Source organism: Phasianus colchicus, chromosome 7, assembly GCF_987193195.1.
Source record: "Phasianus colchicus chromosome 7, bPhaCol1.hap1.1, whole genome shotgun sequence".
NCBI classification, from domain to species: Eukaryota; Metazoa; Chordata; class Aves; order Galliformes; family Phasianidae; genus Phasianus; species Phasianus colchicus.
Window position 1 is genome coordinate 25076424 of NC_143442.1, and position 23869 is coordinate 25100292.

Genomic DNA, 23869 nt, shown 5'->3' on the forward strand with positions numbered 1-23869 from the left:
CACATCCTTCACTTTAGGTGCTCTAGCCTTCCTCAAATCCAATCAAATGTTTTAATTTCCCATTCCACCCAGACGTTTCCCCTTTCTCTTCCAGATTAAATTCTCTCCATGAAAGATAACTGTTTCTCCTTCTCCAAAGGTCACTGAGAAGTTGTTTTCATAACCAGTTCAACCACTGATGGGCCTCACAGAACTATCCCAATTTCTGAATGGACGAGATACAGGAGAACATCAAGAGAGGCTTGCACAGCACCACAAGCAATGTGGGACCAGTGAAGCAAAGCCACAGGAGGAGTCGGGTTCCAACCCACGAGCTGCTATCAGTCTGCACTGCCTCCAGCCCTGTCTGGCTCATCCTGCTGTGAGGAAGGCCAGCCAGCCTCTGTCTGGTCAGCGTTACGTATGAACAAAAGGAATGCAACCTCCTTCCACTGCCTTCCACCCTGCAGCTCCCCAGCCTGTGGCTTTCTTGTTTTCATGTGCGGCAGTAAATCCCTTTCATCCAGCAAGTGGACACTGCACATGCAAGTTGTATGACCAGCCCACATCTACCTCCCTGCCCCACGCTGAGAGCTTTTTGTCTGTCTAAGCACTCATGCCCACTTGCAAAGAGCCCACACTGGCAGACTGTTCCCTCCTGACATACTAACAAGCTACCAGCCAAAGGAAAATATCTTGCAATCATTTCAGACCCCCCAGCTCAGCTGCTGACTAAGCCTAGTGGCTACTAGCTGTTGGCACTGCTGGGTGCATTCAAAACTCACAGGATACACGGCTCACCTGTCACAAAAAAACAAAGCACTGATGGAGAATAGGGCTGCTTGTCCCCAGTGCCAAAGGTGCACATGGGAAAGGAGGCAGCCCTGCCATTTACAGTTCAATCCCAAATTTCCACAGCTAGCCCCCTCTGTCCCTCTCTTCTACAGGAAGCTCCAGAGCTCCCTGTGAGGTAACTCCACTGCAGAGGTCAGAGTAAAAGATGTAATGTCTTGACTATACCACTTTGATTGCTGTTAGTGATTTCAAAGGAACAGAGCACTGAAACAGGACAAGGGGATCTAAATGACTTTGTGCTTGGACCCAAATAAGCTAGTTACATACTCCTATCACATGACTCCCCAACATTCACTCAGATTGCTCCCAAGATTCTAAAGATACTCAGATAGTTTGAACTTTCCCCTGTGTGCAATGGGAGTCAGGTTCCTATCAGCTCCCAGCACCTGTAGCAAAGAGTTCAACAATGACGATGTATCAAGTCCATGCTGCAAAATAAAACCATGTTTTCTACACAGCTGCGGACAGCTGGGATGTAAATGTGTATAGGATGCTTATTTGGCTGCAAAGAGGAGGGCTCCTCCTCTGGGTTCTCTCTTGCCTCTTGTCTACTACCTTCCTGTTTTTCCCTAACAATCTTTGCTGTCTCTCTTGAACTTAGTGGATGAAAACAAGAACAACTCCACACACCAGTAAATGATTTACAGACTGGCTAAACTCATGGTTTAACTGGCAAGCTCAGGCAGAGAGCAGAACCCACTATGTGAAGTGATGGGAGCTGTATCCACATAGCTGCAGTGACTTCATCCCAATACAGGTCTCCCCCATCAGCTGGCAAATGGACTTGCCCTTCTCACCATGCTGAGTACTGCTGTGGATGGACACAGACACAACAATGGCACGCACTGTGTGCAGTCTAAGGCTATTCTATGAAAGTATCATGATGTCAGTGAGAAATACTGTGTGCAGTCTAAGGCTATTCTATTAAAGTATCATGATGTCAGTGAGAAATGTTTCTAATCATGGAATAACTGTAAAGCACAAGATTTGACAGGTTGATGTTATCCAGGGGAAGGACACAAAATTTGACCAGACCTAAGGATGGGTTCAAAAGCATGCAAAATCTTGTGTGATTTTGATGTCAAAGGGTGGAGGTTTTGCAAGAGTGGCTAACAGTTTTCTCAGGATTCTTTGTCCCCATTGCCACCTGCTGGGTGATAAGAACATAGAAATTCCACAAGTTTATCCCACCTAGGTGAACATGTCACATCCTTGGCTAACTTCAGGAACAGCCGTGTAAGACTGTCACTTGCAGCTTGAAGAGGAATGCAGGGGCCACATCTGAACAGACAGGTTATCGTGCCAACTCACAGCCCAGACGTATGCCAGCAGGGATAGATGTGCCCTTGGCACACAGGGAGGCCTCCTCTGGGACATCCACCTGGGCAGCCCTGGTGGAGCCTGCGTCTCTGTGGTTACCCTCACAGCGGCACTGGCAGCACAAGGAGCCTCCTGATTGTACCACTGCAGGTTTTAAAATGAAAGCACTATTTTCACTGGCTTTGAAATCACAGAATTGCAAGGGAGGTCACTCCTGGTAAGGTGGCTATCTCCAGTAAAAGCGCTAGAAAGCGCATATTAAAAGATCAAAAACAATGCCTTTATGTCTTAATATGATTTATACTTCAGACCATGTAACTTTTACAGTGCTGCCTAGTACATGATGGATGCAGCTCTTTTAACAGCCCACACATTTGTTTGATTTACTGCACCGGTCCAACATGTTATTTTCTACCTTGCAAGAACCACCTCGCTTCTAGGAATCTGCGTGCATGATAAGATCATGAATTAAATGTGCAGTTATTGTAAGAGACCACACATTTTACAGTAAAATTGAGAAAACTGATTACAGCAATCCCTCTGGAAACAAGAATAATCACATGATAAGATAGTGCTAATGGGAATTTATCATCTCACATGTGAGGTTTAGAACAAAGCAGCAAAGCTAGCAAGCTGCACGGCTATTACTGCCAATGAATGCCAGCCGAAAAGCTACTGGGGACTGTGAACAAACGACAGGAGAGGAGGGATGCTGAACAGCCAAACTGAAGCCAATTTGCTATGCTTCAAGACACTTACACAGTAAAGCTTATATGCATCATTAATCAACACTATCCAAAATAACTGCCTGGTATCTTTCCATACATCCTATTCCCTCTCTATCTACACTACTCCATCCAAACTCCATGCAATTCTCCCATTTGTTCTCACTGTATTTCATCACTAGTGTAGCCCAAAATAACGAGATCTCAAGGGTACGGCATCTGTGTACGCACACATCTGCATCTACACACAAACTTCCTCTCACACAAACATTATTCCTAAACTGTATGTCTCAGAACTGAAATATGCTTTTTCCTTTCTCCTACACAAAAGGCAGCAAAAACCTACCCACAGTATTTTCTATTTGAAGCAATTAACACTTGACTAAAATTAACATTTTTAAAGCTGTCTTGGGAAACTGAATGCAGAAAACCCAAATTGGCATGCCCACAGTTCTACAATAAATGATACATCTTCCACCCTTTAAGTATCCTAAAATTACTCTCCATGAAGCCCCGTAAGACACATGAAAACTCAATGTATTGATGGTAGACAGTGAATTCCTCCATTCTGTTGAAAAGAGGATATATTTGCTGGCCTGCCATAATTTTCCATTGCCCTGTTTCATAGATAGAGGCTTGGACTTTTCAGAAGAGATTTTTTTTTCTCTTTTCTAAATGAAAATGAAAGGAGATGGTTACGGTTAGGTGGCAGGAGGACAAGATGAAAGAAGCATCCTACACAAGTACCTGTATGAGTCCTCTGGTGAGCCTTTAAGTGGGAGCTCTTTGTATAAACCTTCCGGCACCCATTAAATTGACAGCGGTGAACCCTCTTCTTGTTTTCTGGAGATGCTTCCAGTCCTGGTCCTCCTTGTTCACTGTCACTTTGCCCGCTCTTTATTGTCCCTGCGGTTGCTGCCGCTACACTCACTTTCATGGAGCTGAGGGAAGATTTCTTGGCCACCAATTTCAAAGTCACTGTGCCATCCACTGCCGAGAGAGTCTGTGAGGTTTTTACAAGGTGGCGGCTGAGCTCCGGAGAGGAAGGGGGTGTTAATGAGGTTACTGCATTGAGTTGGGCCTGGTTAACGGCCGTGTAGCTTTCTGTGGAAGAGCTGGTGGACTGCAAGCTGAGGCACGTCTCAGACAGCAGCTTGTCCCGTGAGAGGATAATGTCCATGTTGGTGCTTTTGTCACACATACTCGTCTCCACTGGCAAAAGAATGGGATCCAGCCGTCGGATACTGTCCTCCGCATCTGGAGCTGAGGAGGCATGAAGGAAGCAGTCCAAGTCCTCACCAAAGCTCTCAGAGATCTTCCGTGGTTCAGTCTGAAGGTATCGCTCCAACTCGAGGCATGTCTGCAGGAGGGGAAGGGAGGGAAAGAAATCGCTATTAGAGAGAGATCACAGCAGGGCTCCCACCGAGGGCAGGAGAACAACATGGTCCAGAGCCATTTAGAGACAGCGCTCATGTGCAGCAGCCCCTCCTTAAAAGACGGTTGATTTTGGGAGGCATGGGAATTTGGCACTTGTTTGAAACTGCTCAGACAGAGGGTATGGGAATATCTGTGTATGGTAGAGGATATAATGATAATGTAAATAATAATAACTGGAAAGCATCCACTAAATTTTCATGGAAATCTGCACACAGCCCCATTTCAAGTGTAATCTGGCAAACAATCACCTCTACATGAAACATTCAAACTGTCCAATCTCCTGGCGCACACAAAAAGTCACCTCTCCAACAAATTCCTTCCTCTTTCTTCACACACATTACGTTTTACTCCAAACTTAACTCTGCATTGTTGGCTGAGGCCCTAATGGCCTAAAATGGCATAAATTTTAGGTAAATCATTTTAAGATAGAAAGAGCAGACAAAGAAAATCTCCCAGTAACAGCATAGCTCGTTCGAAGGGGCTGAGAGAAGATGAAGATGTGACAAGAAAGCAGGGACCTAGTGCCTCTTTTAGAGGGTTTTTGTCATATCTGAACAAGTAGACCTCCTGTATACAGAACACCACACTTGCACACAAGCACACAGCATCTTGAAAAGTAGGTGAAGATGCAGGCAGAGATGCTGCTGCACAAAAATGTGTTCCTACATCTCCGTAGCAGTGATTATAGCATGAGGATGGCGTGAACTTACTACTTGAATGTACCTTGTATGAGCTGCCCTAAGCTAGCACTAGCACCAATAAAGCCTCCAGGCACCATCATGCTGCCCAGTGTTCTCCAAAGCCAACATTATAGACTTTTATTATTTATAGAAAGCCGTTATCTGTAGTTTTGGGAGCTCTTAATGGAGTTTATTAGCGTTGTTTTTCATTTCTTGCTGCTTGAAAGGATAGTTGCTTTAATACCTTCACTGCAATTTTACAGGACTTAAAAAAACATACATACTAACAGAGATATTTTTTTGAAACTTTTAAAAACTACTCCTGAGAGAACACTTTAAAGATATAAAGGAAGGGATTTTTAGGCAGAAATATTCAATGCAGCCTAATGGAGCTAATGGTCTAACTACATCTCAACCTGGAGGCCCAACATCTGATTAAGAAACAAAAGCTTCCTACCACTAGAGATGAGACAGAAACTCCCGTCTTTTGAGTACAAACCTCAATAGGAGCACAAAAAGGCTCCATTCACAGCTTTCTGGGAGTTAACATCTAACTCAGGATTATTACTTTCAGTGTAGCCTGAAAGCAACACTACTGTTTGCAGATACAAATTGGTGGGGTGACTTCCAGAGTTTCTGAATTCAAAAAAAGATTCTGTCAGACAGTTATCTATTTGATTACTTAATAATACTTGGTCACAGATCTGAGCTGTAGAGATGGACTTGGCAAAAAACAAAAAAAAAAAAGGCAATATATGCAAGCAAGAAGTGCTATACTTCAGTGGAGTCACATGAGACTGTGTATGCAATGTGTCTGGACTTACTAGTCAGCAATCTTGCCTTAAGCAAACCACCAAATGATCAAGTTGCTCAAACTTAGCAGAGGGCCTCACTTCTTTGTCTACCATAAAAGGGATCTCTGAAGAACTGTTTTTGCCAATTCCCTGGAAGATGAAGTTGGTAAGTTTTTGGGCACTCAGTGAGCAGAAGTTCAACCAGTGTGCCCGCCCAGAAGTACCTGAAAACTGGCATCCGCGAGCTGCAGCCCACAGCTTGGGCACTCTGCTGCCTTCTGCTCTGGGTTCACACTAAACTGCTGCACTGCCCTAGGAAACCAATGGACTGCAACAACAACCTATCCTCTTTTCTTCCAGCAGTGATTTCCAATAGACAACAGCAGACAAAAGCTGAAGCCAGATCATCAGAAGCCTGCTGCTCCACCTCAGAAATGAGACTGAGGAACAATGATGTGGATGCTAACTCAGTGCAAGCTCAACATTCAGGACTTGGGGGATTTCCCTTGGGGGATGCCAGCTTATTTCTCCAACAGCCTTCCTCCAAGCATCACGAGAAGCCATTCATTTGTGCTCTCTGCTCTCCCCACTGCTCCTTCAGCTGGATTTTTGGATCGGCTCCTATTTCCTGCTGCAACAATGTGACTTGGCCCTGTACATCCGCTGGGCTGCCCCTGAGGCTACCCTACTTCCTGAGCACAGCAGAAAGTTGGAAATGATGGGAATCAGCAATAAGCTTCACAGCAAGGTGTCACAGCATCTGGTTCTGCTGCAACCTAGCCTTGCTGGCACGTGTGACAGCAGAACCTTTTTGCCTTGAACCCACTTTAACTTGGGGCCAAGGACTTCCCCTGAGGGACAGGGGCAGGGGACAAGGCTTTCAGCTTTCACTCAGGAGTGCCCTGTTCTAAAGGTCCATCTGAACTAGTTCCTGAGGAAGTGGTAGACAGCCCCCATGCTGTCCCTGTGGCACCAGCACCTACCGCCCCTGCTTGCTCTCCTCCCCCTGGAAAGCAGACACCTTAGTACCAGCAATGAGGGAAGCCATGCTGGGGCTGCTCACAGTAACAATGGAGAGCTGCTCTTGTGGACACAAAAAGCCTATTTAACGTGCAGTTCTGGGACTGGAGAATGCCTGTAGGTGGGGACCTGGCCTCTCCCTAGATGAATTAAGGGATTTGGGGGCAGTTTTCCAAGTGAACCCCACAGTTCTCCAGGACTGATTCCACACACAAAACAAAAGAGATGATGCTTTTTCACTCTCCACATCATGTAATTTGGGCTTTCTGTCTCACTTAGCCTTCAACCAGTGGGGCAGAAATAGATCTAGGGGCCTAATAAATAGAAGGCTTCCACAGTAGAATATAAACATAATCAGAAATTAGGGATAGAAGTGGGGGAAAAAAAGGAGACTGGGACTCAAAGCCATTAAATGTGACAACAGTGGCAGGAGATTTCAATTGCCAGGACTAGAAAGCTGCACGTTGGTTCTGTGGGCCCGTGGATGCAAGCAGGAGGTGCTGCTCCTTTAAGGCGCCACTAGCCCAGTGATAACAATAGTAGGCCTGACAGTGTTTTTAGCTTCACCATTAATTTTCCATAAAGAGCAGTTTCTCGATGAGCCCTTTTCAGGCAAAGCCTGATGCTTCAGAAACCTGTAATTATTCTTGGCTCCCCCCTCCCGCAGCCATTGCACCTGTGCCATTTCAAGACACCAGCTGGTCATGCCTTGCCTTCTGCCTCAGAAATCCAAAACCAGTGGATCAAGCCCATCTCCCCATAGAGAGGGAAAAAAACAACTCAAAGGAAAAGAAACAATATAATGAAGCTCCTCCCTCCCTCCCACTCCCCTCAGTCCCTCCACCAAGTCAACAAGGGGAAGCTGAGCAGCGCTGAGCCGGAGGACCTCCATCTCATCTGCATGGCAGACAAAGCCCGAGGAGAGCTCAGGCCACAGCCTTGCGGCAGCCCCGTCAGCTCCTACCTGCTGTCGAGGCAGGCCTCAGCCTGCAGAACAAAGCTTCCTTCCCCATATGCACTCCCTGGCACGTGCCAAGCACCTTATGTGACCTTCCCCTCGCTCGGGCCCAAATTGCCCGGGGAGCGGCAAGCAGTGTTTTGAATGCAGCCTGTTTTCTTCACTCCTGCCCCAGCAAGGCTCAGCATTTTTAGGCCATGTAAGCTCACCCCCTTGTCTTGAGCTCTGAGCTGGTGAAGCCGCTCCGGCTGAGACCGCCAGCCTTACAGACCTTCAAAAGCAGAAGGATAGTTCTTCCACCTCCATTCCCACAAAGTTACCTGCCAACAAGTGTAGCAAAACCCAGCAATTCTCTGTGAGAGCAGCAGGGCGCTGACAGCTACCCAGAGACATGAGCCCACAGGGCTGGATTCAGACACTGGTGAAATCTACTTCTTCCACTTCCACCACGAGCCTGAGACAGAGTTACACGAGACGAGAGCAAGCTGCTCCTGTCGTCACTGCCAGTTCTGCTGGATGTCTGGATTCTCACTACATACTCACGCAAGAGATGAGGAGATTGCTCTAATGGATGCAATACATCTCATGTCTGAACTAAGCCTTCCTCCACTGTAGGTTGCTACATGGCAGGCAACCTGATGGGTATTAAACTTTCTTGCCCAGTGCCTGTTGGATTTGTTGCAATAAAGGCTTCAAAACTGTAATGTGAAGAGGAAGATGGCTGCCTTCAGGGACATAATAAGATCAGAAAGACTGTTGACTGCTGTCAAATGGTTTTTACAGGCTAAGGATAAAAAGTGACCCAGCTACTTCAACCCACCTGCCCTGACTAACAAGGGTCATTTTGCCCCTTGCTCCTCAGTTTAGCCAGTTACAATAAATGATGATTAATAGCTGAGAAATAATAGGATGTGACTTTGGTAAACTCCAGATACTTGCAGAAAGCCAGTGAGTAAAGGACGACCATCTGGCACGTGCACATTCCCAACAAAAACTCAGCCTGATTTCTTAATTTTGGATTCAATTGCAAAAAGGTTCACTTTCCCAACAGAGGTACATTTTCATCACCTACAAACAATGATGGAGACTGCACTCTGGTAAGCTGTGACATCTCTTTGTTCCCCACACCATACCACCTCCTTAGCAGAGCAGCAGAATACACCACATCACTTTCACATACAGGACCACATCCTTCTGGCAGTACAAGACAACCACTGCAGTGCTGCTCTATGCCTGGCAAGGACCTACTTCTTACAAAATGCAGTGAAAAAGAAACACACTCATGCCTCTGAGAGTGGAGATGTGATAGATGTACCATTTTCAGCAGTTTAGGACTCACCTAACAGCAACCAGCAGAAAGCCTTTACAGTATTCAAGTTCCTCTGTGTTTTGTACAGCTAAATATAGGACAACACAGTGACAGTGAAGTTCAGCCAAGGGTAAAACAAAGCCCAAACACTTCAAATGATTTGAGGCCAGTTGGGGAAGACACCTAATCAACACGTTCATTGGGTTCCTCTGTTTTGTTGATGCTGAAGTATTTTATAACATCTTGATTCTGAATTTTTCTAGCAGATTATGGGAAGTCCTCATCTGGAAGTGCTAGTTAATTCTAAGTGCCATTTTACTGCAGATAAAATGGGACATCAAGCACCAATCTTGGAAGCTATCCAAAACCTAATTAAGAAGTTGGGTACTTAGATCAGGCTGTGACAGAGAATGAAAATGTCAAATGTGGTTGACAAGCAGGTCTGATCTACCAGTTCTGTTTACAGTACTTGAAAGGATTCTCTTTGCAGCAAATCTCTATTGGCCAAGGCAGAATTATATATGCAGTAGCTAAGGTCAAACTCCATCCTCCATTGTGATCTCACCACTGTCCACTGGCACATAAAAAATGGATCTCATTTGTAACATGAAAAAATTACAGACATGTCAAGACTGCAACAGAAGAGGAAACATCCTCAACCTGACAGCATTCTAGAAACAATAATTCCAGGGTGAGGGTTACCATGGCTCACTCAGACCAAACTATCACAGCTTGCTTCCAGGTCCAATGCCTGGTGTCAGTATGTCGTTCACCAGAAAAGTAAAAGCTTTCAGCTGCAGTGGCACTTGCATTTTAGTTCCTGGATATTGAACGCAATGCTGTGAGACAGCTCTGAATTAAGAGGAGTAAGAGGTCGAAAATTTACCTGCCTTCCCTGGAATGTCATGTTATTTTTTCCTTTAACCCTAAAGCAAGTTTTGAAAGCTCCATCTTCTCCCTGCCACCAAAAGCCTTCATTACTTCCTGAACAACAACAAACCCCAATACTCTTGCCCATCTATTCCAAAGTTGCCGTCTATTTCCAGCCAGCTGCCAAAACCTCCAGCTTTTCCTCTTGGCAACCTTTACTGGGCAGTTGCTAGTTGTCAAAAGCTGCAGCACATCTGAAGCCCAACATTTGGGATGGCATAAAATTAACAGAATTTTAGTATTAAAGTAAGTAGTTCCCTAAATACATTCAGGAAAATGGGAAAACTGCACTCTGAAGTAGTGCCCTATCCACTCTGAGTGGACAGTAAGAAAAGATTTCAGCTAGGCAACAGCAAATAGTTTCTATTTCAAAGACAAGAAAGGCAAAACTCCTAGCCATGTGCCAGCGCATCCTGCCTAGATACTGTACAGTTCCTTAAGAAAAAGACAGCTATACTTTTCAGGTACAGCAATAAGCCATTTGCGGACACCTAACTCATGGCAAAATTCTGCATGCATTCTTAGCCCCCTATAAATATGGGGCAAATCCAAGTTACCTCTATGCTCAACAAGCAGGCTTTTGCCAAGAGCAAAATCAGGCACACACATGGTCAGCAAAGATCAGCTGATATACAAAGCCTTGTTTTCTTGTGGTAACTCCAGCACACGCATGGGCTGCCAGGCCAGTCTGCTCACAGAGGCTGAGTGCCTCTGCAGCCAGCAGTCTGGACTAGGCAAGTCTGTTAACTCTGTCATTTCTGTTGAATATTCTACACAGAACCTAAGTCTCTGCAAATGTGTTCAAAATAATTATGACCCGTGTCTGTTTTTTCCCCCTGGTGCCAGCCCAAAGAGTGAACTTTTAAGGAAATGTATTTAGCCAAACCAGCCCATTCACTATTATTCAGGCACAAAAACGCTCTCAGAGAATGTTCCCGTATCACAACCCTGGCAGCTTTCTCCCTGCATTCTTTTCACAGCGTTTTTCTTCTGACCATAAAAGATACCGAAGTCAGAAGCCTCGGCATCACTAAGCAAAGATACCGTTTAATGTAAGAAGTATGCAGATGTACTTAAGGAGCAGCATCACAACCTTCACATAAACAGAAGCCATCTTCCTGTCGCTCTGGGGCATGATGTAACCAGGGTCAGCAAAGACTTTGGTCAGCCTCTAAAGCTGAAAGGAAAAAAACCACTCCTGCTATAAATTAGCAATTTCCATCAGCAGAAATGGGTAGTGAAACAAATGCCTCGAACAGAATAATCCACAAATCTAATCAAGAAGTCAAAATCAAGATTTGTTCCCCAATTAGCGATAATTAAATAAATCTTATCAGTCAAATATTTTTGTAAATGGACAAACCGTATTTGTTCACTAAAAGTCTGTGGTATTTGGGCTCTAAGCATAGAGAGCTTCAGTGCACTAGTTGTGAGAAACTGAACAAAGGACTGCAGATAAGCATGGCTGAATTTGATAGGCATCTAGATTAAAAAATGGATGAAAGAAATCTGTGAACACTGAACCAGGGCTTTGGAGGGCTTGTGTTGTTTTTTTTGACTGTTTAATAATGGTAGAAAAAATATCTGAAGCAGTCACAACAAAAAACAGCAGCAGTGTCAGCAAAGGATTAAGGACGGCCAAATGAAGAATTCAAAAGTGGAGGCAGCCCATTGTGCTAGTATCAAAATATGATAAAACCCATGTGTGCTTACACATCAGAGCACGCACTGTATGCTGCCATGCAGTTCAGACCACAAGTAGCCATACAAAAGCCCTTTAAGCTATTATATAGAGATAGGTATAAATAACACCTTTCAGAGTCTTTCTGAAGAGATCACTTCTTTGTGTAACGGCCTTGCATGGCTCTGAGTGAGCTGGTTAGTGACCCTTGCTACAAACTTTCCTCCAAACTTCACTGAGTAGGTATTTAACCTGTTGCTGTCCCACTTGGAAGCAGCTTTAATTTAGCATTATAAATAGCAAAAAGGGACAATTAGCTTCTAGAAGTGCCTATTCTAGCTCCCACTGAAATCAAAGGATCGGGTTCAAAGCATGCCCCAGAGTGTGGTAAACTTCTCACAGGAAATGGATATGCTAAAGTAAATGCTGACGGCTGTGAAATGTACAAAGTAGAGCAATATTTTAGGTCTCGATCCTCAATTAAGATTCATCCCTACGAAGTATTGCTGTGGGGTTACAGAGCAGAACTGGATTCCTTGTAATTAGTCCGGATTGGATCATGAATGAAAAAAATGTACTAGCTAGAGATGTTTCATTAACATCCAGAGATAGCTTCACATTTCCTCATCAGCTGGAAGTAATGTGTACACCGGCTGTGCTCTCATGGGCTCAGGCAACGTATTTGCAAGCACAATTCTTCACAATTAACTAAAATCTTAAAAGGAGGTGTCATCGATACTCTTGACATGCAGTACATTTCATAAGAGACCATTCTGGGTTGTGAGGGCTGTGAGTCACGCCTGCTCTGACCTAAAAACATATGGAACGGGAGGATGAATTCCTAACCCAAAAATGTGCCATTCCTCACCTTAAATTCGCACGATCAACATCTGTGTGCTGGGACTATTGCATCTACACACGATGCTCATTCACTGTCACATCTCACGGCTCAAAAAGACCTTTTGTACGTTGCCTTTTGTATTGTTTTTGGCTGTGAGGAGGAAGAGGTGGGGACCCTGTCTGGGAAACAGGAAGCAGGAGGAAGTAGGGGAATATGGAGTAGAATAAGGTCAGAACTAAAAAGAATAGAAGAGCATTTATACCATTTCTAAACCACAATAAACATATAGGACCAAAGTCTGCCTCGAGCCATCTAGGGAACAGCGTGCTGCTTGGCTGAAGTTTAAACTCTAATGTGAACACAGCAACGGTCTAATCACTCCTACAAAAGCCATTTGCTGCTTTTTTCTTTCTCCTTTTTTAAAAATCATTTGGACAATTTGTTATCTTACAAGAGCAAGAAGATGCATGTGCTGCTGTGATAAATATGCCAGCCTGGGAAAGGAAAAAAGAAGACAGCAGCCTCAGGTTTCACCATCACGCTGAGAAAAAACTCAATCCAGAAACAAAGCAATGGGAAGCACAATCGGATCCTCAGCTGGGGTAAATCAGCACAGAGCAGCACTGATTTCATTGTTCCTGTTTACATCAGCCGAGGACCTTGCCAACACTCCAACTCCATGAAGTTCTGCTCTAAATTAGCACCATTTAACTCCGGCTTACGTGAAGCAGAATTTGACATGTTCTTTGATGGCTGGAGATTGTTATTTTATATTACAAATCTTGTCTACTTTATTAGGAACGATGTGACCCAAATGAAAAAATTGGAAGAATTTAAAAACACCACCATCTTCAGACATTCTGATGCTTGGATTGGCTTAATGTTGGCCAGCAGTGTATTTGGAGGTATTCACTATCAGGTTACTGCCATGTCTATCCCAGGATTTTCATCACTGTGCAGGAAGAGTCTTCATGCATCCCACTGCAGGTAAACTTGCCTGTTACTCAACAGCAGGTGCTCTTTAAAAGATACTCCCTTGCTGCCAAGAATGTTTTCCCATTGTTTTCCTTTTCTATGTTGCACTGCCAAAGCATTTGTGCCAAAACTTAAGCCATCAGGGATTCTGATCCAGCCTCAAATCTCACAGACGGTGCACTTGTGCTGCCACACGCCCCAATAAAAGCAGCAGGGTCCTCTTTTTAAAGGAATTTGCTGGAGCATACTGAAAAAGAGCCTGCCAGAATTGGCCCAGCCACTCACCAGCAACACAAGCGCCTGCCCACAGGCACCTGCGGAGACCTGTGTCCCCAAAATGCCTTAGACCAAACATAAAAGAATCTGTCATGTCCTTTTGTGGATACTACTGGCAAGTCAAGGTGTGCTGTCAGATCTAGACCAGGTAGTGCTTCCTCCCCATGAAGGAGATCTTCCCTGCATCAGTGCAGTTTGCAGCAGGCTGTACAGCGAGCAGCTGCTGCATAAGATGGACAGCTGGGAGATGCCACCAAGAGCCCTTCCATCAGCTGACTTCAGAAAGCTCAGCAGGTCCCATCACCAGGTGCCCGGAGCCAGAACACCTCTGTGAGCCAGCTTACACAGGCACAGCTCTAGTTCTGGCTTGTTCAGTCTGTTGACTGTGGACATCCACCCAGTTGTTACGGGTTTTAATACACTGCCATATGAAAGTGCTATTTCAGGACAAAGCTATTAATAGTAGTAGCAGCCAGAAAATAGCCTAGAAGGAATGCAATGTCTTGGTATTCCTGGAAGATCTAACAACTTCCCAGCATCTAAGAGGCCAACATGGTCAATTCAAGATTTTTCTGTGCGCAAGGGCCTTGCTCTTTTGTTAGAAAATCTAACTATGAGATATGCCATCATGACATCCTTCACAGAAATGCCCAGTACAGATACCTGCTGAATGCCAGGTCTGCAGAGATTACAACACAGAAAGTCCCAGAGGGTGGTACTACATTGCTGCAAGCAGAGGCTGAGTGCTCTGATGAAGCATCAGGAGATCTGAAGTTCTGCAGCAGCAGGTGAAAGAGGTGAAGGATGGGAGAGGACCTGACTAACACTTGCTCAGAAAGCTGTCTGACACAAGTACTTCCCAGAGGCTCTTCTTTCCAGGCTCTTCCCCCACTAGCATCCTCTCCTTCCTTGTTCCTTCACACTGAATCTCCTCAGCAACATTTTACTTTGGCAGGAGCCTTGTGGTCAAGGTAAGGCACTGCCCCTGGTCATGCTCTCTCTTTCTCCTGGCAACCTACTCTTTTTCTCCTGGCAAAACGTCCCTGGAAACATATTGGAGAATACTGTGCAAGACTGCCAGGCCCTGCCTCAAGTTTTTCCTGGCATTTGTCCCTCTCAGATTAATTGGGAAGGTTCCCAAATTAATTCCAGGTCTGTAATGAGCACAACACTCAGCACCACCTTCTGAAGGTGAGGGCATCTCCGCTGACAATGCCGCAAGGCTTTCAGCATCCATTCTGCCTGTACCTTACTGCTCAGAGGATCTTAGAGGACCTTTGGCTTTCCAGACCCATCCTTAAGTATCATATTTGAGTAAACCGAATGATACTTGACACTGTGCCTTTCTCCAAGATCAGAAGGCCCTAATGATGTTGCTGGAAATTGGAAGATAGCACACTCACAGCATAGAGCTTTATTGAACCATCACACACATCTCCAATTCACTACCAAATGTAAAGGGTTTGGTACAGGGTACTCTGGTCTCTCACCACCCTCCAGAACAGAAACAAACAAAACTCACTTACCAACAAGGAAAAGAGAAACAAACTGTGGCTATTAAAAGCCCAAGAGCAGACATGCTATTGGGTCTATTTCCAACTCAGACATTTTAAAAATTAATTTACCTTAAGAGTCTTATTTTCCCTGATTTTTCCTTTCTATTTATTTAAGACTATATATTACCTACAAAAGCCTGCTTTTGTAGGGCAGCTGTACACTGCTCCTTCCCTCTTTTGCCTTTTTGCAATGGGATGGAAGTCTCCACTATCGTGGCCTGGAAAACTGTGGCCAGGCTCTCTCAGCTTGGTCTGTGGGAAGGGGAAGAGCAAGGACACGTGCTCTGTTGCTGAGGAATGACAGCTCTCCTGCTGCAGAATTGGTGTCCCCTTCCTTGTGGCACAACCAACCCTCTCCATCAGTTTGTTTATCATCAGTATTGCTTAAGTCATTTTTAGTAGCCCTCACAGGCAGGGTCTGTTGCCAGCTATCATCATCCCAAACACTTTCAGAACTCTGTCACTCTTCTATGGTACAATCCCTGTAACAGATAAACACAAACATCATGTTCCCCCACGTACAAATTACAGCTTTCAGGAACTGCAATATTATTTTGGTTATAAACACACAAAGGTAACCTTTATGCTAGGCGAGGAGGAGTTGCACAAGAGACCACAGGCTGAGCCTCTGCCTTACAGGGAATGATCCTGGGAGCCTTTGCTGCTTCTCCTCCCACCGCTTCCCAGGCAGTTGCAATGATATCAGTGCTAAAGTGAGAGCCAAAATTCCTTGTGGTGGTAACTGGGGCTGCTGGAGGGATTTGCTTCAGTCCCACAGGCCAGGAACGAAGATTCAGAAAGGGAGAGAAACAAGCTCAAAACACGCTGTGTTAGCTATCACTAACGCTGCATGCTGGCACAGTCTGCATATCCAGGATGCAATATTTCAAGCACTGTTCATAACTTTTGCCATTGTGAGTCTCTCAGAAGTCAAAAAGTCTTTTTCAACACGTAGACACATTCAGGAGGACAGCATGAGCACTTCAGTGATGCTTCCCATCATGAGAGCAACGTTCAGAGGGACTTCATCCACTTTACATCTCTAACCCTTCCCATCAGACCACAGGTATCCCCAGCTCTGCAGATCTCCCATCACCACAGTACTGAGTGCACAATATGTGTCAGAAAAGCATGAAGTCAAATTGAACCTGCAAGCTCCTGGGTGCTCCCTGAGGTGTTCCAGTCCTCCTCTGAAGATGCTAATGTGTCCCTACCCCACCAGAAGTAATGAAGCACTCCTGGAATAAAAAACTGCATTAAAAGTCTTCTTTACATGCGAGCTAAGAGCTTTCTTTCCCTCATACCATTTTTACTCATAAATATAATATCAAGGTGATCATGTTCTCCTCAGCCTACTCAGAGTGTTCTGTAAGTAAAACCTGCAATTGGCAATTTATCAGATGAAAAAATAAAAGCCACATTTCGTTTTTCCCTACACTTAAAAATGACCACGTGCAGCCTCTGAAGCACACCGATCTTCTTAACAAGGTCATGAATATCAGCCTGGAGGCAGAGGCAGGGAAACAAAACCACCCTGCACATGTTTTCCTTCTCTGCCACATTCTTACTGATGTTTTGCTCACTTTCTAAGCAAAGAGGAAGCCTCTCCTGTTCCCGTAACTCTGTGTTTATTCACATTCCAGCAGCAGCAGTGCATACAGCCACAAGGAGCTCTCCAAGGGCAGAGAATCCGATCTTGCTGCAACACATTTTGAAGCTTGAGACATGGCCAGTTCTGAGCAGCAATGAGGTGGAAGCCGTGAGAGCAGAAAAGAAAGGCAATGGGTGGTGGGACACCATGAAATCTTTTGAAAGCACCATTCTGCACGCTAGGACAAAAAGCACAGCACACCCTTCGCCCAGTGAAAAGACTGGAAAATGCTCTTTAGGAGGCACAGCCTTAAGAGTCTGAACAAATCCCCCCAGATGTCCCCGGTGACAAAGAAGCCCAATTTGATCAATACAGCAGCATTATTAACACAGCGATGGCTTACACGCAGCTGGTCATATGTTCCTGCCTTTGCCGACTGTGGGGGAAGGGGTGCAAACTCGGCTGCAGTTCACAGGGGAAATGTCTCTCAAAATCATTACACTGCACAAAGAATCTCTTACCCATTTCCATGCAAGCTGCTTTTCTGGGAGAACTCCGCTTTGTCAGTATTGATCAAGCTCAGGTGGAAACCCATACATATTTTGTGCATTATGTGTTGGGTTGGTTTTGGTTTTGTTTTGATTTTCAAAAAGAAATGTAACTTTTAATTGCTTTAAGATTCCTATCTTCAGGCTTTTCTTTGCAGCTACAAAAAGCCTTTTCTTCGTGGGCTGGGGACAGACACATAAATGTAGGCAGTTAACAATAACGTGACTGCAGAGGGTGGGACTTTATGAATAGCAAATCTTGTAAAAATATTATGGGGACTAGGAGCTGAGTTAAGTGTGTTTGGATTCAAACAGAAGGAACGGTAGTAGAAGGGTATACATAGCTGCCACTGCCAAGCCCTGGTCAGAGTTGTAGCCCTTCTGTGTTTGGCTCTTCACAAAGAGAGTTTACAGACAGTCCTTGCAAGTGGCTCTGGAATTGGCAAGAGAATGGAAGGGGAGAAAAACACTTACAGCTAATCATCTGCTCAAGTATGGCCAGCAAATCCGAGGATTTAGTAAAAAACGGGGCCCTGCATGCGCCACAAGCCAAGTGGGAGGAAGGGCATCACGCAGGCAGCAGTGTGCATGTGCACCATCCCAGGTGGCTTCTGAAGGAAAAAACACAACAGAGAACCTAAAAGAAAAAGCACCACAGAAATGACGCATCTGCACCAGTTGTCTTTCTTCAGCACTCAGTTTGGACATGGTCGAAAAACAGGGAAAACAACAGATTTGTTTCTCCCCTCCACTGGGAAGAAATCCTGACACCTCTCTGACATAAAAACACAAAAACCATCAAAGCCAAATACTGCACAAGGAAGGTAAAAGGCTGACCTTGAACTCACTATGGGTCTCTACACTGTATTTACCAAGATTTTCTCATCAGAAACGTGTGGTGCTACTCCAGAGCTGCTGGCATAAAGCTCTCCCAGAATGGGGTGCTGTATAAGTGTCTAGACAGACTAAAATTAAAAAGAACAAATTATATGACACTGCCCACTGTCTGCAAGCCAGGGCCAGATTCTCACAGGGAGGAGTAAATCACTAGAACTGTAATCATAGATAGTGGAGTTATCTTAATTTACACTAAGCAAGAATTTGGCCCAGAAAAACATTCCTGTCAAGTCTGCAGCCAAAAATTCCTCCGCTAGACCACATTCCACCAGCTAAACTGCCAGGGAAGACAATTGCAAAAAGAATTTAATTAAAATAGAGATCAGGGAACTGGTAGCCTTTTCTCCACTCTCAGCCTCTTCTTTGTGACTATTCGGGTACCACAATTTCCCAGCCAGAAAAATGGGCACCTACATCTCCCTGCTCTCTATGGGCAATGACTGAAGCATCCTATGTGTTCAAAAGTCGGTCATCGTATCAAACAGACATCTGAACGCTCTAACACCTGGGTCTTAGACAGAAGCATATGCATTTTGCTTTGCTGAAACAGCTCTGTCATTGCTCTTGGAAAATCTGAGTCTCAAAAAGGCAACTGTGAGAGACTGTAGGTGTCCGTCCTCTGACTCACCAGGGTACTGCTAGGGAATTTTACTGCCTCAGACCACACAAATCCACTGGCACAGTGGGTGAAGGAAGAAAGTCCTTCCTTGGTCGCTGGTGCTGAAATACAGGTATGCACAAAGACTACTGCTTTTCCACTTTTCTTGTTCGTATTTAATTCTGAACTTAAACTTTTGTATTGATTAGTATCTCAACAGAAGGAGGATTTTCTGCACACGCTTCTTTTTTCAACTCCACCTGGAAGTCATTAAGTGGAATAATACACCAGGGATGTGGAGCAATGCAATCACGCCATCAGCTCATAAGAACGATGTCACGTGGTGCCTAATTGTAGCAGGTCCTTTCTTCCCTTTTACTCCTTAATTTTCATTAAAACATTTGGCTTTTTACATGCTTGTCTGCGAGAACATCTGCAACAGCACATTGTGCAGAACCTACTTCTTTACAGTCCTTGTGTTCTGCACAAACATTCCTGAATGGTGCTCAGCTCTCTACTGTTTGTGGAATGCCTGTGCTTGGGAAAGCTGCTAATTCCCAGGCAAGACCCTGTTTTGTACACCTTGCTACCTGCACTTCTAAAAGAACACAGTTACAGCCCCACAGGCCAGCTGAGCATTGATTAACATGTTATTTTGTATCCTCTCAGACTTGCTGTGGGAAAAAAAAAAAAAAAAAAAAGGGAAAAAAAAAAAAAAGGAAAAAAAAAAAAAAAGAGGAGAAAGATCACAGTTCTTGTGAACAGTTCAACAGTTTTCACAGAAGCACAAGAGAAAACCATCACAGTTCTGCAGACCACAACCAGCTGTGATGCTCATTACTACCCAGTGAGGCCCCACTGCTTTGTTACAACCCCAGCAGACACTATGGGTTGAGCAGCATTCCTCCTGTGCAGGAAGGAAGGGGAATCACACATCCTCCAAAACACCAGGAAAATACTTCTTCGCAAGCCTCCTCTGCGAGCATCCTGAGCTGCCCCAAAGGAGCAGCAATGGCTAAAAGCAGCAAAGCGGACAAACAGACCAGGAAGGTCTCATGGCACTCAGTGCTTCCCTGCATCTCAAGCATGCCTCCTGCTAGCAGCTTCCTCAAATCCTCCCTTACAGTGGCGCAGCCAGGACGTACCAGTCCTGCCCCTCTTGGGTCCAGTCCAGAACCCACTTGGATGTGAGGGAATTATTTCCATTGCTTCCAGCAGCCTTGGGACAAGGCCGAGCTGCCTGCCCAGCACTGACTCAGCAACAACGGCTGCGGAGGAGGTGGAAATGGTGCCCTTCTGTGTTGCAAGAATTGGGGCCATGCAGCAAGCTGGCGGAAACACCAGGAAGGCTTCTTAGTGGCAACCAGCACCCAGAAACATGTTCACACTTCACAGGGTGAGTCGAGGAAAATGTACACTCCCGGTGATGCCTTCCAAGCTCCTCACACTGACAACACCATCTTTCCTCTGCTGCAGGATCAGCATGAGGGTGCTGCAGGTCCAACATGCTCTCCCATGGCCCCGCGGAGCCTCCTTGCCCCTGGCCACCAAGAGGGGCCACCTCCTAGGCACTGGGTGGTGCTGGGACCCTGCCCACACCGCTCCTTTTGCTGAGGGGCAGGACAGAGGTGTGTCAGGTGTCACAGAAATTCAAGCAGCTTTTCTAATGAGCCATGATCACAAAAACCAGTGACCTTCAGCTTTCGGCACACATACACTGTTTTCTGAACAAGGGGCAGCAATTCATGGCAGCCCTACTCTTCCCATCACTACTAACCATGCAGTTTTCAAACCCGTACCTCTATTTGTTTTTAGACTCTAAAATACTGAGGTTTTCCATTGTCTGCTGTCAATATCCGCTCTGATCAGCTACCATCATGTCCAATCATTAACACCATTTTGACTTCATCCACTTGAGTTTTGATCTGTTTCATTAAGCAAACAAACAAAACTTGGCATCATTTTTTTTTGCTGTTGTTTCCATTTGCTTGATGGATTGCAGCCCCCACTTGATACATCTTAATAAAAACAACCCAGAAAACTAAGGAAATTGATAAAAAGCTCCACTGTGAAGAAAGCAGGAAAAGGGGCATAAAGAGTAAATTCTACAGATTTGGGGTTTTTGTTTGTTTGTTTTGTGATGCCACCAGAGCAAGAGCGTATGTAAAGAAATACACACAGGGCAGGAAACCAAATCCTTGAGACTGAATTTGGAGAAAGATAAATTAATGCACTTATAGAAGAAATAGCAACAGAGCGCACACACACTAACTACAAAGCTGAGATCCAGTTGGGCTGAAAAGAGATCTGAGCAGATAAGACAGCAAAGAGCAATATGGTTTGGAGGACACACTCTTAGCATCTGATATACAGGAAAACTGGAGGGAACACCAAGATGGAAAGCATGACAAAATTGAAAGAGACGTGCACATTTATTACTATTTTTCATGTCTGCTGCACAGTCAGTATTATAATCTCCAGTCAGTGAGAGGGAGTCTCAGTCTACATTTAGATGAAAATGCCTGAAAGAGTTAATATAGATAGTAAAAACCATCACTTCATTCTTTTATGGATTGGATATGAAACCAAACAAAGCAATGGAGTTGCTCATGGACAAATGAGAGAATACAGGACAGAAGGAATTGGATTCAAGTAAGAAGGAAAACAGGCTTTTAGATATTCTTTCCCCAAATGAGGTTTTAGCCCATGCTCCCAAGGAAAGCAGGGTCTCACACTAGGTGGATTTCCAATGAGATGAGGAAGATGCACCAGGGCATACAGTGAGAATTGGCATCTAGGCAACAGAATTGTATGATGTAACAAAGATTATATTTTCTGTGCTCATTTTGGGATTAGAAATTTCTGAATTAGTAGAACTGCTGATTAGCAATTTAGAAAATCAGAAATTAGCAATGAACCGAATCTGCTTATATGCACAGTTAGTTGATGTTGGATGAAGGTAGTGACTGAAAATGCCTTTTCACCACGTGTACTCTGTTCTGTGCACTCTGCTCTTCAACCTCATCTGTCTTCAGAATTTGCCATTCAGATCGCCCCCATGCTGAACATAAGCATATGATCTTTCTCAACCTCAGAGGCCAATCTTCAGGAAGAATTCACCCCACACTCTCTCCATGTCATGGCACTGCACGACCTCTCTCACTGTCTTTGTTTCCCAGACAGGTATCACTGTCCTGGGAGGAGCAAAGCCCACAGCAGGTATCATCCTACTTTGCAGTGCTGGGGAGAGCATGTTTAAAGCTTAGAAACATCTCTTTCCTTCCCACCTCCATGCTTTCTTCACTTGAAAAAACAAAGCAAATGAAGTATGCTGCATCCTGTTTCATAGACACTTTTTGATGGAGAGAAAATTTCTTTCCAGCAGAGTTTCCTTTATATGTGAGATGAAAGTAGGGGGAGAAACAGTATTTATAAGATGCCTAAGGCCACACTCACTATAAAACAGAAATAAGCCAAAACAGTCAGGGCATAACTTACTACTGCACAACATTTGAAAAAAATGTATCCTCTCATTATGGCTCTTGAGACTATCTCCTCCCTCGATAACATTTGAAGCACATTTATGAGAGCCATAGAGCAGCAATATTGTTTTAATCAAATCATTAAAATGGGTGTGCTGCTTTGTGCCCATATCCTGGTATTTTTTTCCACATCCTGACAATATTCAGGATTTGTATAGACCATTCTCCTCCAAAGTGTCAAGTGACTTTGTAGATGCTGGACCAGTGCAAATATGCATATCACCACTGTGACTTTGGCAGATCTGCATCAGTTTGCATCAGCCAGGATCTGACTCACCAACTCATCCAAAACCCTCATGTGATGTGAGAATTATTTTTCCCTTTTAAACAGAGAAAAAGAAGTTCAGAACCAGATGTCAAAGGTTTTCTTAACCTTTTCCACTTAAGCATACAGAAAAGGAAAGAAGACAGAAATTCCCTCCTTTTCACAGTATAACATCTGATGAGAGATGCAGCTTGCTCAAAGAAAATCCTAAATTACAAGGCCTTGCAGTTGATCTAGCTTTCACCGTAAGAAGAAAATCCATCTGAGACAGTCCCAGTGGAGTCTTCAACCTAGGAATCATTCAGCATCCAGCTGAACAGGCATTTGGCTCTTGAAAGATTAGTTTTCCTACCCTATGCTGTTCTTGTATGATACCAGGTGACGTGCACTTATCCTAAAATTCCCCAGCAGCTACAGACGCACCTTACAGTCCCTTTCATTGGGCTGGGTCAGCACTTGAAGCCATCAATCTCTTCTTTCAAGATAGGAGATCTCTGATAGTTTTCTCCTGGACTAATCAGACAGAAACCCCCCTTTCTCTCGCTATGTGACTGCAACCCCTCCTGCTCCTTCACATGTTCCTTAAAGCTCCAACTCCAGAGGCTTCCGGTTACACCAGTAGCGTTTCTTAACACCAAAAACAAGCTTCTGGTTTCCTCAAATGTCTAGGAAAGCCTACAAACACAACTTTACACTATCCCAGAAGACCACAAACCAAAACCACATAAAAACAATGAGCACCTTGCCCGAAGTACAGCAACCTTTCGATGTTCACATCCATCCTGAGGTGCTGCTGACATAGCTTATGAACTGCTATGACTGGGATAGCAGCAGCATACAGAGATGGAAAAGAGCTGTTTTGCCCAAACTGGTCATACTCTCCACCAGGCATTCCAGTGCCCACTGCTTTTCCCTTCTTATTTTAAAATGTAGACAAATTTTAAAAAAGAGGCACTGCCATTCCTCCCCAGCTGATCTGGTCACTGATGAGGGAGGTCTCTTTTCACTGGCACAGACTTTCCATTGAGCAGCAAACGCAGCCTCTCCACTGTCCACGTGTCGGAAACAAAGCCATTTCTGTCCTGATGCTTT

The 23869-nt window shown here is 44.7% G+C and overlaps 1 protein-coding gene across 9 annotated transcripts in view; it reads right to left on the bottom strand.

The window, feature by feature from the left end:
- KLF7 (KLF transcription factor 7) overlaps positions 1–23869 on the bottom strand; it is a 111714-nt gene that overhangs the window by 78449 nt on the left and 9396 nt on the right. For 8 of the 9 annotated variants that reach the window (XR_016468343.1, XR_016468342.1, XR_016468344.1 and 5 more), the window contains exon 2: positions 3627–4239. Coding sequence is in view for 2 of the 9 variants with exons in the window: in XM_031601263.2 (XP_031457123.1) it covers positions 3627–4239 (613 nt within the window). In the remaining 7 variants the exon portion in view is untranslated. The remainder of the gene's footprint in view (positions 1–3626; positions 4240–23869) is intronic. The other variant, XM_031601264.2, reaches the window with a different exon arrangement.